At 44.4% G+C, this 16,355-nt stretch overlaps 1 protein-coding gene across 1 annotated transcript; it reads right to left on the reverse strand.

Moving 5' to 3' along the window:
* Positions 1–5,637: 5,637 nt before the first annotated feature.
* On the reverse strand, positions 5,638–16,344 carry NEFM (neurofilament medium chain; the record flags this gene model as incomplete). The annotated part of the gene is made up of 3 exons (XM_083588437.1): positions 5,638–7,773; positions 10,344–10,468; positions 15,268–16,344. 3 exons carry the CDS (start codon positions 16,342–16,344, stop codon positions 6,204–6,206), a joined length of 2,772 nt encoding a protein of 923 aa, XP_083444563.1. The 3' UTR covers positions 5,638–6,203.
* Between the last annotated feature and the right edge of the window lie 11 nt (positions 16,345–16,355).

Here is a 16,355-nt window from a genome sequence, read left to right on the forward strand (position 1 = left end):
CTTGTTTCTTAAAGGAAAAATGACTGAAGTTCTGATGGGCTGCGGTAGAGTCCCTAAGCTGCTCATGAATACAGACTGCGCTCCAGCAGACAATTGGGGGGAGGGCTTACTTTCTGAAGCTCAGGGAAATCCAGCAGCCACAGAGCACCGCCGCCGCTCCTTTGGCAAACCTGCGTCTCCGTGGGACGTCCCTGCTGGTTTCGCTAGGAACAGTCACCTCGTCGGTCTCGTGGCTCAATCTCGGAGCTTCGCTTTGACGCATTGCAGTAAAGGAGAGCCGCGTACCAGGCAAATTGGAGGGCGGAGGAGGTGGGGGAGAGGGGGGAAGAAAAGAAAAGAACCGAGACAACTTTTGCTGGCGTTTTACATCCTGCCCAGCAAAGACAGAGATACAGAGACAGACAAAGTAACTCCAGCTGAATTAAAGGGGGCTTGTTTTTGTCGGAGCCTTGCAGCCAGAGCAGAAATAGGTATCATTTTACCCAGCAAGGACCCCTTTAGTAGGTTTTCCAAATTGTGGAGATATTTTCTAGGGGCAGACTAGTTTTTCCAGGGCAACAGAAAGCAATGCACTCTGCTCATGTGTAGCGATGCCCTTATTTGTAGAATTACTTCACGCCCGTTGAGGCTTAGCCTTTGCATTAAATCATATTCCATGACTGATTTTTATTATATCCAGGCACTGCCTTCATCCCCAGACAGTTCAAATACTAAGGAATACTTTGTGGGAGGAGACAGGGCACAATTAAGGGTGTGTATAACCTTGGACTAAGTGGCCTTGCAGGAAAATTCCCGCAAAATGATAAATTCTGTTGAAACAAAGTGGCTCTTTAGTGTAACAATTGACATCTTTTTCTGGTTGTGAAATGTCAGGGCTCTTTGGGTAGTCATGGCATGATGTCTTCATCTCTATCTCAGTGATGGCTGGTGTCCATTGGGACTGATGGGATGGAAAGCAGGGAGCCCAACAGCAGGTAGCGTCAGAGACAATGACAAGCAGAGCCTGACTCATTCTAGGTTTGTCCCCATCCTCATCCCTGCTGAGTTCCACAAGGGCAACACTGAGGCTAAGGAGGAGGAGGAGGAAGCTGACAGCAAGAGCCACGCCATAACTGGTTGTAAGTAAAAAGGCAGGCAGGCAGGGGTTGGCTGAGGGCAAACTGAGGTTGGTGGGGCAGTGCCCCACTAGCCCTAAAGGACCACCCTCCATCGGTAGATCTGATCTATATCTATGCATCTGCTTTAAATTCTCCCCCACAATTAAACAGAATCTGCACAGGCTTTGTGAAGGAATTCACAATCTTCTGAGGGTTTCTGAATCAATTATTCCTGTCAGAAGTTTACACTGTGTTTAACACACACAGAGAGAGAGAGGGGGGGGGAGAGAAGCATTAGTGCAGATTGGACAAAAGAGAAAATGCTTGCACTTCTCTGTATGATGTTATATGTCAGCAGATGAAACCTCATGGCAAAATGAAATATTCATCAGAATTAAACTCTCCTATTTATAAATATTTTGAAATGGCAACTCCACTGGGCATTTTAGATGCATAAATGTATTTGGGGGAAACACTCAAATTGGCTTGTTCTGCACATTCACACACACACTTCAGCTGTAGATAAAAAAGTACTAATGCTGAATCTACAAAAGGATGCTGGAGATACAGCTTTGACCCATGGGTGGAAAGGGAGGGTCTCCACATGCAGAAGAATATGCAAGACCTTGTTCCCTGGAATTCAATGACAGATCTTGATAACCAAGATCCAGCATAGCATAATGGCTAAATCAGGGATGAGTAACTTGTCCTCCAGAAGTCTCCAGCTCCCATCATTCCTGACCACTGGGCATGCTGTCTGTGGCTCATGAGACTTGACATCCAGCTATATATTTGGAGACCACAGGCCTGGGTAGAGGACTTATACCATAGAGACCCTGGCAGTGAATACAAATCCTGCCCAGCCACAAAGCCAACTGGGTAACTTGGGGCCCTTAGCAATTTAGTCCTTTGTGCTTGTATGCATGCAGTGGCGTAGCGTGGGTTGTCAGCACCCGGGGCAAGGCAAGTAATTTGCGCCCCCTAACCCGTGGATTTGCGCCCCCTAACCCATGGATTTGCGCCCCCTAACCCATGGATTTGCCCTAACCCCAGATGTTGCGCCCGGTGCGGCCCGCCCCCCCTGCACCCCCCACGCTACGCCACTGTATGCATGAGTGGGAGAGAAGGATAGACACACACACACACACACACACATTCATGTTTACTTCCATGCATAGACCAAATACATGGCAGAGGAGGAGGACCATGTCTGAAGGCCCTTTGTTCAACGACCAGCCTCCCTGCCTTCCTTACCAGCTGTGTGTTAGGTGCTATGTGTACAACTGTATGCACATAAGCAGCTGTTACCAAAGTTGCACTGGACATACAGATGTATGGAGCAGGCAGGCAATATCAGGGGCAGATCCAGTATGTATGGTCTCCTCCACAGGTATAGCCTTCATGAGAGCAAGATCAAGAGTGAGTGCAAAATAGACCCTTCACTGTATTGAAGAAGTTGCACAATGGACAGGTCTTCTTAATGGAGGTAGAAATGTAACCCAGAGAGTGGCTGTTTTTGCATTCACATCTATGAAAGCTAGAGTTTGGGGCATTAAATTGCCTGCAGACAGATAGCAAATTGGGAAGATGTGGTTTTACATTTATTTATTTCCTCTTTAAATTGAGATAACTGACTGCATAATAGTGTGGAGTTTGGTAGTTTCTTTTGCAGAACCATATACTTCATAAGGGGTATGTATCTTGTCTTCAGGTGCTCTGCAGCCTTTTGATTCCAATGTATGGAAGCAGCACATAAATGTATGAGGGTGGGGGGGGGACAACTTAGATCAGAATCTACGGAAAAAGATGTGTAGTAGATCAGCAAGGATTTCTAATAGTTAATCGTGTACAATTAATCATTTTTTTAAAAAAAAAATCAAAATATTATGCTTATCTCTCAACTTCAGTATTAAAGGTAAAGGGACCCCTGACCATTAAGGTCCAGTCGTGACCGACTCTGGGGTTGCGGCTCTCATCTCACTTTATTGGCCAAGGGAGCCAGCATACAGCGTCCGGGTCATGTGGCCAGCATAACGAAGTCGCTTTTGGCGAACCAGAGCAGCACACGGAAACGCCATTTACCTTCCCGCTGGAGCGGTACTTATTTATCTACTTGCACTTTGACGTGCTTTCAAACTGCTAGGTTGGCAGGAGCAGGGACCGAGCAATGGGAGCTCACCCTGTCGTGGGGATTCGAAATGCCGACCTTCTGATTGGCAAGCCCTAGGCTCTGTGGTTTATCCCACAGCGCCACCCGCGTCCCTCACCTGTAAAAGATCAATATCAATTGATTAACCAAGTTTGCTCAGCATGGGTGGTCTGTTTTCAAGTTTTGTATTAGATGTGATTTGTGTTTATGTTTGTCGATATATGCAGGTTAATCAGTGAATGACTTATGGGCTGCTACCAGTAACTGGCTCCATACGCTGAGGCATCGTTTTGCTTCTGATTGTGACCGATGGACATCAAGCAGTCCTGAAATTTGCCTACCTCTGTTCTAGAACCTCTTCAGCCTTGGGCTGCAGCTTTACTCCCAGTCTGAATTAGGGATCTACTTGCAGAGCACAGTCTTATGGGTTGTATCACATGCTAATACTGCTCAAAGTTGACCCGCTGAAGTAAAAATACATGACTAACAGGGGCACTCATTTCAATGGGTCTACAGTGGTACCTTGAGTTACAAACGCCTCAGGTTACAAACACTTCATGTTATAAGCTGCGCTAACCTGGAAGAGTTACCTCGAGTTGAGAACTTTGCCCCAGGATGAGAACAGAAATCGTGTGCCAGTGGCGCAGTGGCAGCAAGAGGCCCCATTGGTGAAAGCACACCTCTAGTTAAGAACAGTTTCAGGTTAAGAACGGACCTCCGGAATGAATCAAGTTCATAACTAGAGGTACCACTGTATTCTGAGTAGAACTTAGTGGGCATGTTTGCTGAGAAGCAATTCCCACTGTCTTTGCTGTGGGTAAACATGCATAGGATTGTAACCTAACTTTGGGCAGGGTCCATAAAAACAGACAATTGCTCCATCTAGCTCAGTATTGCCTACTCTGGCTGGCAGAAGCTTTCCAAGAGTCCACACAAGCATCTTTCCCAGCCCTAGCTGGGGACAACAGGGACTAAACCTGGGGCCTTCTACATGCATGGTTGAAAAGCAGTTGCTGTATAACTGAGCTATGGTTCTTCCCAGTGGTAGATCTCATTATTTGCCTGCAGAATGTTTGAGGGTCATTATTATCTCCATTTAAAGTGTCATGTATTGAGTGATGGAGAAAAACTCGGGCTGAAGCCCTAGAGCTTGGGTAGGCAAACTAAGGTCTGGGGGCCAGATCTGGCCTGCAGATGGTCTGGGAATCAGTGTATTTTTACATGAGTAGACTGTGTCCTTTTATTTAAAACGCATCTCTGGATTATTTGTGAGGCATAGGAATTTGTTCATATTTCCCCCCAAAAATATAGCCCGGCCCCCCACAAGGTCTGAGGGACAGTGGACCAGCCCCCTGCTGGAAAAGTTTGCTGACCCCTGCCCTAGAGAACTGCTGCAAATAGGATGGAGAATTTTGAGAGGCCAGTTGCACACAGCTTCACCTTAGAATGATTTCCCTTTATGTAGAAAGTTTAAAACCACTGAAGTAGAACGAGCAGTTAACTTTTAAACCATTGATGTCAAAATCGAGATCAGGAGCTGTCCAGGGCTGTAATTCTAAGCACATTTCCCTGGAAAGGAAATTCCAGGGCATACTCACAGAAACAAGTTCTTAAGCTTATCTGGATGCCAGCCAACATTAGCAGACAAAGGACTATTATGAAATCCCCCTTAGGCTTCATGGACTCTTCTCACAGAAGGTAAAACAAGGAAACTCATCACTGATTCAAAGTCCTTAGGAATTGTGTTCAAAGCTTGCATTATGTTGTCTATATTTCATTGTTGACTTTGTTCCATTCCTTCTGAATTACAGATTCTGAGCTGGCTCACTCATGTGTGCCCAGTGGGAACTCATGTGATAATTGGACTGAGTGTGCCCTTGCAGGCCTAACACCAGAGGTCACCATGACATGGTTGTATGAAACTCAATACTTTCTGGAATCAAAGGGTCAGAAGTGGAAGTTGGAAAACAGCACAGGAATTGTTACCTTATCCTGTGTCACATTGTACTAGGTGACCAATGCAGAATAAAGTCATTTACTTGATCTCCTATCAACTTGCACTGTTTGCAGCTGCAACAAAGGCAATCCAAATGAGGATCTTGAACCAAATGCCAGTGGTTTGTAAAGCTGACTCATTAGTTTGAGCATGCAAGGTTTAATGTAATTTTGATTGCATTTTAAATAGAGTGCATATTTATCCTGGTTTATGTCTCTGCTATAAGGCATTTTACTATATTTGCAATAGCCTATGGCTACAAGCAATAATGTTTATTAGACTTTAATGCAGCCCAGCATATACCTTCTAACAGAAGCATGTTCCTAGTTTGCTGCAAAGACTGAATAATTTATAAAACTGTGGAGCTATATGAGAAATCCAGGCAAAGCCAGGCACATTTCCAATATGACCTTTATTGAGCACAAATTGCTGTGACTGCTTACATCAAACAACAAAAGGTTGCATACTGTGCATGTCAAGGTAGGTTCTCCCATGAACAAAAGTCCATCTTAATTGCACCAGTGAGGTAAACATAATGATTAAATAGCTTAAGGCTAGGAGAGTTTTGGGTATGATTAATATTATTATTACTCATTCATTCGTTTGTTATTGTTTGTTTGTATTTGGCTCAGTTGATTCTTTGCATAATACATCTTAAGACGTTCCTCAGAAGCGTCCCATCAGCAGCTTAGGAAATTCAGCAACTTCCTCTGTAAGAATAACAGCTCATGCATTTTTAAAAAATTCTCTAATTTCTGCAGAGGGAGCACATTGGGCTTGCATGCATTCCCCCTGACATCCCTGGGTATTGCACAAAAATAAAATCAGAAATGAAAGAGTGGATCTGGAGACTCCACGAGAGAACCCGTTCTGCTTCGAAGCCGTCACTTACATGCATTTTGCAGCTGTCATATGGCTTAACCTTTTGCACCGACCCAAGAAGGGGGAGAAAATGATTATTTTAGTCACTCTCCTTAACTTCTTTCAATACGGCATGTGAAGAAGTGACCTTCTCTACCTTCTTAGTGGACACCAACTTCTCTGCAACTGTCCCCTCATGCTCTTCTGTCTTCTTGGTGACAGTCACAGACTTTGTGATGTATGTGGTCGTCCCATCATCCCCTTCACTAGTGAATTTCTCAACTTTTTTGGTTACCATCACTTTCTCTTCACTCTTCCCTTTCTTCTCCTCTTCCTCAGAGGGGCTTATGTCTAGGCCATTGGTCACCACCCCTTTGTCTTCCTCCTCTACTTGTTTTGCCTTGGAGTCTTCTTTTTCTTCACTCTTCTCTTCGACCTCTCCATTCACTGCTATGTCTTCTTTGGTGGACTCTTTTGATGCTTTCTCACTTGTTTCTGTCTTCTCTTCTTTGGAATCCTTCTCTGTACCGACTTTTGCTGCCTTAGTGACTGAGATGGTCTCTTCCACTTCCTTCACAGGGGACCCTGCTTTTTCTGGAGATGAAGCTTTTTCTGGAGTCCCAGCTTTTTCTGGAGTCCCTGCTTTTTCTGGAGAGGCTGCTTTCTCCGGAGTCCCTGCTTTCTCTGGAGAGGCTGCTTTCTCCGGAGTCCCTGCTTTTTCTGGAGATGCTGCTTTCTCCGGAGTCCCTGCTTTTTCTGGAGAGGCTTTCTCCGGAGTCCCTGCTTTCTCTGGAGTTGCTGGTTTTTCAGGAGACCCTTTTTCTGGAGTCCCTGCTTTCTCTGGAGTTGCTGGTTTTTCAGGAGACCCTTTCTCAGGTGTCCCAGCTTTCTCTGGAGATGCTTTCTCTGGTGTCCCTGCTTTCTCAGGAGAACCTGCCTTTGCTGGGGAGGTGGACTTCTCCTCTTCTTCACCTTCCTGCTCCTCCTCCTTTTGCTCTTCACTTTCAGCTTCTTTATCATCCTCTGCTTCTTCTCCTGCAGGAGATTTAGGCGGAGATGCTTTGGTCTTTTCTACTTTCTCTGGTGCAATGGTTTCTTCCACCTCTTCACTTTCTTCCTCTGCTTCTTTTTCTTCCTTGCTTTCAGCTCCAGCTTCTCCCTCCCCTGCTTCTTCCTCCTCCTCTGCTTCTTCCTCACCCTCTTCCTTTTCACTCTTTTCTTCTTCTTTTTCAGAGCCTCCTTCTTCTGCCTCATCAGACTTTGCACCTTCATCTTCCTCACCACCCTCCTCCTCACCCTCCTCTTCTCCTTCTCCTTCTCCTTCAGCTTCTGGAGCTGCTGCTTCAACTCTGGCCTCTTCCTTGGCTATAATTTCTTCCTCTACAGCTTCCTCCTCCTCTTCCTGTTCTTCTGGTGCTGTTCCAGCAGCCAGTTCTTCAGCCATAGCTGCAAGGGCCTCATCCAGTTCAGACTTCTCATCCTCAACTTTTGTCTCTTCAATAATTTCTTCTACAAATTTGTGCTGGACCTTTAGCTTTGGAGGTTCAACTTTGGATTTTTGTATTTTGGAAGATGATATTGTTACTGAAGGTTGCCTATGTGTAAATGTTGGACCAGTGATGCTTCCAGAGAAGGCACTGAATCTTGTTTCTTCACCCTCAAGAAGTTTCCTAGGGAAAGAAGAGGGAGGAATTAACATCCATCTCTAACATTTCAAGATGAATTTTTGAATGAACAAGCACCTCTGTAAGTAGCTATGATAGATTTTAAAAACTATTTTGAGTAACTGCAAATTGCTTCTAGCTTGTTAAACTATCAAATAGCATCCCACACCCTGCAAATCTGTCAGCCCATCTTCTCCTTCTGAACTAGATTGCTGACATAAATGGAAAAGGTACCAACACAAAACCCAGATAAGGGATGGGGAACCTGTGGTTATCAAATGGTATTGAACTACAGCTCCCATCATCCTTGGCCATTGGCTATGCTTACTGGAGCTTATGGGAGTTGTGGTTCAGAAACATCTGGAGAGTCAAAGGTTCCCCAACCCTGACCTAGAGGAATGGGGATAAAATACATTGTATTTGGGGGAAATTGCAGACTTTCATTTAGGAGAAAATGCCCCTTTCATATTGGGCCTTCTTTAGGGGCCTATCAATGCATCTGTAACATCATCAACTGCCACACGAATACTCTCTCTCCTCTCAGACCAATCGCCTGCCTAGCAGCTAAGGGACAAGACTAGCAAATTTGGAAGGAAAGCATCAGTGTGAACAATGATCAGCTAAGCTTCTTCATACACATTCCATCATTAGATGGACATTTTTCTAGCTATGCATAACTTGTAGAGCATTGTCCACAAATAGTGCTCTCTTTCTAAAATTCTACGATTGCCTACTGAGGGATAAATATTTGTGCTGCTTTTTAAAGGGCCATTGCATATAAGATTACAAATTCTCTATATTTACTTCAAAGGGTTGTTCACATACATGGGACATGATAATGCCAAATTTAAGCTCCATTAATTTCAATGAGAGAAATTTAACCATGGGCTTAACTTTCATATTTCATTGATTTCAGTGAGTGAGTGCTTAAAGTTTATCTTACATATATATATTTCAGTATATAACCTAAGGACGAATTAATACTGCCTTTAGATAGCTGCTTTCTGTCCTGTGGATAACTAGTGCGTGTGTGTGTGCGCGCATGCACACACACACACACACACACACACATGTTCCTGGACAGTGAAACAAAGGAAAAACAACAACAGAAAAAATTCAAGTGAGTGTTTAAATCTCAGGACTAATATTTACTTTGTTTGAACGTATTGTCCCTCCCCCCCTTAGCATTATTTAAATCCAGGACTGCACATAGCAATAAAATATTTGTAAGAGATATGGGCAAGTATAGAAGAACTATACTCCGTCAATCTAAATTGTGTTGTTTCAATATTTAGCATTTTTGCATATCAATATTAAATCTGAAGTGTCCTCTGGGGAAGGAACATAGCTCAGTGGTAGAACATCCACCTTGTATGCAGAAGGTCCCGGGTTCAATCTCCAGGTAGGGCTGGGAGAGGACCCTGCCTGGAACCCTGGAGAGCCTCTGCCAGTCAGTGCAGACAGTACTGAGTTAGATGGTCTGATGGTTTGACAGCTTTCTATGTCCCTATGAACACAGCAGACAATGCTGCTTCCAAAACTATGCAGTGTTCTGGATGAGGAGTACTATTGTGGCTGTGATGCAGCTAGCCAGTGCAGACAATTCTAGGCTAATGGACCATTGCTTTGAACATAAGGCAGTTTCCTATGTTCTGAATTTTGTTTCTTGGTAAATGTATGAAACAATATATGCAGGCCAAGTCATCTCATGATTTCAGGAAGTAGAATTTGGATGAGAAAGGCAGGAAGTTGTCACTGATTGCTTATTATACTTTTACTGTGGATCAGGGTTGGATGACACTTGCATAGTCTACCAACTGAAATGTACAGGGCCAACAATGTCCCTGCAATGATTTTATTGGTAGTCATTTCTAGTCTGCTAATCTCCCACTGAAAAAGATTTGTACTTTAGCATTTCCTTTTGGAGTATTTCATAATCTTAAATTATCTCTCTCTTCGCCATGTTACAAAAACAATGCAAATATGATGGTGTATTAAGAAATTAGAAATTAAATGGAAAATTATAATGGATAGGGAAAGCTTTGCATTTTCAGCTTAATTTCACATTCTTGCTTGTATTATTGACTGTAAATTTTAAGGGGGGAAATGCTGAAGAAGAAAAGGATAAAGGACCCCTCACCTCCATGGCAGCACCCCAGTTATGGAATATTCTCCCCGAAAAGGTGTGTCCAGTACCCATGCCATAGTCTTATCGGCACCAGGTGAAGACCAGGTTTTTTTGGTTTTTTGGCATTAAGTGGTTTGTTTATTTATCACCATTACCAACCATAATAATCACCATCAATTCCCCAATCAATCTGTCCACTGATCTTTGGTATGTTACCCTGCTAACGTCTTTTCTGCTGAAACTCTACAGCACAAAGCAGAACGTTATTGCCCAGGTTTCAAATTGTGCTAAGAATCTGGCAAAATGCCTTGCTTATTTGTCAACAATGCCTTGTGGGATTCAAAGATTAGCCCTGTGGGATTTTGTTGTTGCTGCTGCTGCTACTGGAACCAAAAACATCTGCAGTGCAATTCCTAAATCAGCCACGTCGGCATTCTGTTCACTGTACCTGTATGCGGCAATTTCAATATCAAGAGCCATCTTGACATTGAGGAGATCCTGGTATTCCCTCAAATGACGAGCCATCTCCCATTTTGTGCCTCTCAATTCATTTTCCAGTTGTTGAATCGTATCCTGCAACCAAGACACAGGCAGTTATTTAGGATAGTTACAAGCAAAATGTAAATAGGAGTGCAGTGGTGAATAAAGCACTTTATTTATTTATTAAACTATATATCTACTGCTATTCAGAAAGAAATATTAGAGCAGTTCACAATAAGAATACATAAAGCCATACAGTGTGTGTGTGTGTGTGTGTGTGTGTGTGTGTGTGAGAGAGAGAGAGAGAGATAGAGAGAGAGAGAGAGAGAGAGAGAGAGAAACTGTTATAGAAGAGTATTTTCTTAATTACCAGCATATACCTGACAGCATACAAAAGTTTTCAATATTTATGAGGACATGGATGGAAGAGTGATTGAACTGTGAGAGATGGGATAAGTGAAGCTTGAATTGGGCTCCTCAACTCCTGAAGAAGTGGCCTAGGTTGTGAGGGTCTCTATCTCCTCAACTTGACCAGCCAATACTAGATGAGATCCAATGACCTAAATATCTCTTTTCTTACAGCAATAAAAAGCTCATAGGTTGTGAGCCTCCAGAAAACTAAGTCCCAGAGACCACTGGTCTGGGAAGGATGGTAGTAAATTGCTATTCTTGTGTGAAATACTGAGAGGAACCTTATGGGATTACTGAACTTTATGGGATTACTGAAAAGTTGATGAAAATTCTCCCCCTCAATCTCCATATCAACCATTCCTATAAAGTAATCAAAACTAGAAATGTCTATGCTGTGAGAAATTCTGTTTTGGATTAACTTCTAAGAGAGAAATCTGGAGCAAAGACCTGAAGGACAACAGTAGCCTATTCTTGCTTACAATCTGAAAACCAGAAGCACATTCTACACAACATCAATATTTCAGTTTGCTATTGTTATCGTTTATTTAAGATTGCCTCTTAAAATTACTAGGTAAAAATTGGAACCTGGTTAAGACAATATACTTAAATGTAAGTCAGTTTTGGAAACTGGACTTCATCAATTTGTATTTCTCTATTTTGCTTCACCAAGCTGTGAATCACACTGACCTATGAGAAGAAAAAATTAATTTCCCAAATTGCTGTAGTTCCCACAAAAAACATGCCATCCTTGTGCTTCAAAATGCAACTTCTGTATTATGGAAATTAGCTCCAAAGTTAGTGGTAGGAACACTGCAGCCTAGCAGCCTACTCTAGTGTTCTTTACTATCCACACCTTTGTTAAACAGAACAATATAATTATTTAAAAGTTTAGGTAAAATTGTGTATTTGTTAAGGCTGTGTAGAAATGGCAACTTGAAATTCTTCACTTTATTTGTGGGATGAGAAATGGTGAGGGCAGGCAGTTCTCTCAATTTCTCTAGAGGAAGAAGAAAAGATCGCAACAATTTATTAGGGCTGGGGCTCACCATTAGGACAGTTTATTTATTAATTTTCAGGGCAATAAATAAGTAAATTAAAGGATGGTGTTCAAGTGGAGAAAATTATGTAAAGTGATCTTTTTCTAGTGGAGAAATGAGAAAAAGTAAACTCTCAAAAGTTTTCTCAATAAAAAAAATCATTTGAGAAATTTGGGCTCAGCTCCAATATTTGAGGCCAGCAGCAAAATATAGTAATTTACTTTAGTCTAACTATGCAATTGATTTAAAAGCTCAGAGTCTAAATCCATTGAGTTAACTAGATCTGCAGCAATCTGATGCCAAAACGCTTACGTGGGTCGATTGCTCTAGATACTACTCTACTTAAAAAGCAATATCAATAGGAAAATTGATGGGAAATGTTGCCAGTATTTGTCTCTTAAGACTAAAACTGCACATCACTAGCTCACTTCTAAGCCTATTGACTTTAGCAAGCAGTAAGGTTGCTTATGTGAGAAACTGTTCTATTCCCCTTGTGGTGGAAGTTCCTGCAGCCCTCCTACAAAGTCACTTCTAGGGGTCTGAAGCAGTTTTTCAGGGTGTTTCTCGGGGCTGCAGCTGGAGAGGGGAGAACCTCATGCAACCCCCTCCCTTGTATGGGTGGAGAAGGGTTCCTTTGACTCAGGCATGGGTGGCAATGGCTGTTTCCATCCAAACAATTGCATTAGAACGAAGTCCAATGGAGTTCAGTGCAGTTTTGTCGCACCGAAAGCATTATTGTTACGGATGAGGGATGTGCAGCCTAAGGTCATATTTTCTACAGCATTTTTCATAGCAATAAGTATTTGGTGGATAAATGGTTAAATATCTGGAAACAAAAACCACTCTGTTGTCTTGGGATAATACCCTTGAGCGGTCTCATCAAATTCAGTGTTGGTTTCAAGTTTGCACTGCAAGATACATTTTTGCTATGTTATTTACGTATCTGAATCCTATACTGAACAAAAAGCACATTGCAATCAAATGGATAAGTCACCAGAGCTTTTGCTATATGTGGAGCATTAGAAATAGGCTGAGATAAAAGGCAGTACAAGCTCGCTTTCATGTTTGGACTTTGGTCACATTATGCAATTCTGCATTGCCTCATTTTGCACCATAAAAATAAGGTTTAATTGGTCTGTTTATTGATTTGCTTTTTCCCTAACTATTTTTATTTTAGAGGGATTCAAGTATTTTTCAGATGCTCTGTCCAATGTCATTCTGCAGTGCGCAAGTTCCTTTATCAGTGGAAATCTTTGAGGGCTGCCTCTTGCACTGGAAGGGTGGTTTTATGACTTCCCTGGTGCCATCAAGTTCTGCATTGCAGAAGTTTGGGGTGCACTTGGCAGAGAGATCCATCTCAGATTGCTTTTTGTTGCTTGCTCATCTTATTTTTATCCATAGTCACCTCCATGGCAGTTAATTCAATGCAAGCACTGGTCCTCACTGCCATCATGTTAGCCAAAGCCACTTTAAGCTTTGTGATTTGCCCAGGTGGGGGCAATGGAATTGTGTTCACATATAGTCTATAGAGTATAGAATTCAAGCTCAGAATCCATCTTCCTATCCCAAAGCAGGCACTCTGGGATTTGCCTTTTGCACTGATCAGCTCTATCAGAAAATCTGCTCAGCACTTTTAGCTTCTGCATTGCTGAAGTTCAGTAGACACTGATGCAGGATGGTGGCTGCAGTGGTGCTTGCATTTTGCAGCAAATATAACCTTTAATTATCGGCATACAAAACACAGCACCCCACTGCTGTGTGAGCCTTCTCTAAATTTTATGATGAATCATTCTGCAAAAGTCCATCCTGATTCCCACAGATTCCCCATGCTATGAGAAAAGGTTCCTTGTCAAATAATGATTATTAATAAAAATAAATACCAATAAAATATTATTTCAAATACATTGGGTTTTTGTTGCAGAAATTATGTGAGCCTGGTTTGATTTTACACAATGCTGTTGATCAGAATTCCTATTCTTTATTGAATTTCTTCATACACACTTTATTGTGAGTTGCAGTTTATTTAAATGTTCAGAAATGCTAATACTGTAATAATAACAGCCAGCAGTTCTTCCCGTGGTAGTTCTGCAGTGCATCAGTTATGGGATGTTCTGCATCAGGGATGCTTATGATTGGTGAATGGAGTTCCAGAGCTATCACAAGAACTTCCAAAGTGACACTTCTTTCAGGATAAGTTTAGCATCCTTCATTCCAAAGTCAGTCTTGCCTTAGGGCACAATACTTTCCTACACTCCTAGAAAACACTTTGTTTTATTTTTTACCAGAGAGCTGTTTGGAAGTGGATGATTCCATCCTGCATGGAAGCAAGTAGGACCCCTCCTTTCTCATTTGGGGAGCTGCATTTTGTATGGGACTAGGCAGGCAGAATCTTTCCCATCTCTGCTCTGCCATTTAGAGGAGTGGAGCTTAGAGCAAATTGTGGGATGGCTCTCCCCCCCCATCCCTTCCTCTTCTCGGAGTTGCACTTTGCTGTCAAGAAAAAACACTTATTATCCACTTTAAAAAAACAAAACCAAAATAAATATTTCCATTATGTATTTTGTAGCATCATTTCCCCATTCCAACTAACACACATTCGCCAATGCAGTCAAGGTATCCCTTAGGACTGAAGTACATAGGAAGCTGCCTTATGCTGAGTCAGACCACTGGATTCATCTTGCTTAGCACTGTCTCACTGACTAGGGGTGACACTCCAGGGTTTGAAACAAGGGGGCATTCCCACCTTGGAGATTGAACATGAGGCAAAGGTGAAGCTTTATCCCTGAGCTATGGCCCTCCCCCTTTGGTAAAAGACAAGAAGCTGAAGAACATTTCCTGGCCCTTCCATTCATTTTGCATAGAGTCAGTTGGGATCCCCCCCTGGGGGTATTTTGCCCCCCTAACATGAAGCTTGCCCCCTAACATAAATCCTGGCTACGTCCATGGATCCCCCACTCTCTGAAATCTGCTTCATTTTGAGGGTGTGGTGTGGCTCAAATGTTAAAAGACTCCCCTTTTCACTTTCAATGGCACGTATTGGGGCACAGAAGGGTCAAATCACATTTCACATTTCTGAAAGAGCAATGAGTATTTTTTTCCCATCAAGGTGCCGATCATGAATGCCTTTCCCCGAAGTTATCGATTCCAATGGAGTTAAGTTTTGAGCAAGTCTTATTTTGAAGCTCAGTTTTTGATTCAGTTGGAATTTCCTTGGAAAGTGCCCTTCCTTCAAGTAACTGCAGGGATCCTGCAGCTGGGAGGGGCGGGGTAGAGCTACTTACGGGCGGGGGGGCTTGCCCCGCCCCTTGAGGCGCACCGTCTCCTGACCGCCCCCATTGCATTTTGCATGGAAACAAATGTAGGCAGCCGCAGATGGCAGGTGGAGAGCATCACTGCCCCCTCCCCAAGCCACGTCCACCACCAGACCCCCCTCCCCGCGCCTACCTGGTAGGTGGAAAGATCGTGGTTATGGCGCTCCTCGATGTCGGTGAGTTGGCGCTCCAGGGACTCCTTGGTGCCGCGGACGGATTCGAGCTCGATGCTCTTAGCCTGGAGCTGCCGTCGGTACTCGGAGATCTCCTCCTTGGCCGAGCGGATGGCTTCCTTGTTCTGCTCGGCGGCCTCGGTGAGCTTGGCGTAGCGGCACTTGAACCACTCCTCGGCCTGGACCATGTTCTGGTCGGAGTGGCACTCGAGCTGGGAGCGGATCTCCTTCAGGGCGGACGACAGGTCTGTCTTCAGGTAGTCCTTGCGCTCGACGGTGACGTGCGAGGCCTGGATCTGGGCTAGGAGGTCGGCCACCTCCTCCTCGTGGTTGCCGCGGAGGAAAGCCACTTCGTCCTGCAAGGACTGCACCTTCTTGTCCAGCTCGACCTTGACCATGGACGACTCCTCGATGTCCTTGCGCAGAGCGCGGATGATGGCCTCGGTGTCGTCCCGGAGGCGCGCCTCGTCCTCGAAGCGCTCCTTGAGGCGCTGGATGTCCTCCTCCAGGTGCTCCGAGTCGAGCTGCAGCGCCGCCTTCTCGTGGTTGACTTGCTCGAGGGCGCAGCGCAGCTCCCGCAGCTCCTGCTCGAAGGCGTCGCCCAGCTGAGAGCGGCCCGCCTGCTTCTGCCGCAGCGCCGCGATCTCGTTCTCCAGCTCCTTGTTCTGCTGCTCCAGCGAGTGCACTTTCTCGATGTAGCCGGCGAAGCGGTCGTTGAGGCCCTGCAGCTGCTCCTTCTCGTTGGAGCGGCTCAGCTTCAGCTCGCCGCTGCCTCCGCCGCCGCCGCCGCCGTTGAAGAGCGACGACTGGCTCAGCTCCAGGCTCTCGGAAGAGCTCAGCACCGTCGAGCCGTAGGAAGCCCGCGCCGCGCCCAGGTTGCGCTTGTAGGACGAAGAGACGGTGCTGGGGGAGCTCCGCGACCAGGACTGGGACCTGAAGCCGCTGGAAGGCGACATGCTGGCCCGGCTGAAGGTGGTCCGGCTGTCGGCCACCCGCCGGTAAGACGGGTTGCTTAGAGGCTCCAGCGTGTAGCTCATCTTGGAAGACT

Source organism: Podarcis filfolensis, assembly GCF_964270895.1.
Source record: "Podarcis filfolensis genome assembly, chromosome: 15".
Classification (NCBI taxonomy): domain Eukaryota; kingdom Metazoa; phylum Chordata; class Lepidosauria; order Squamata; family Lacertidae; genus Podarcis; species Podarcis filfolensis.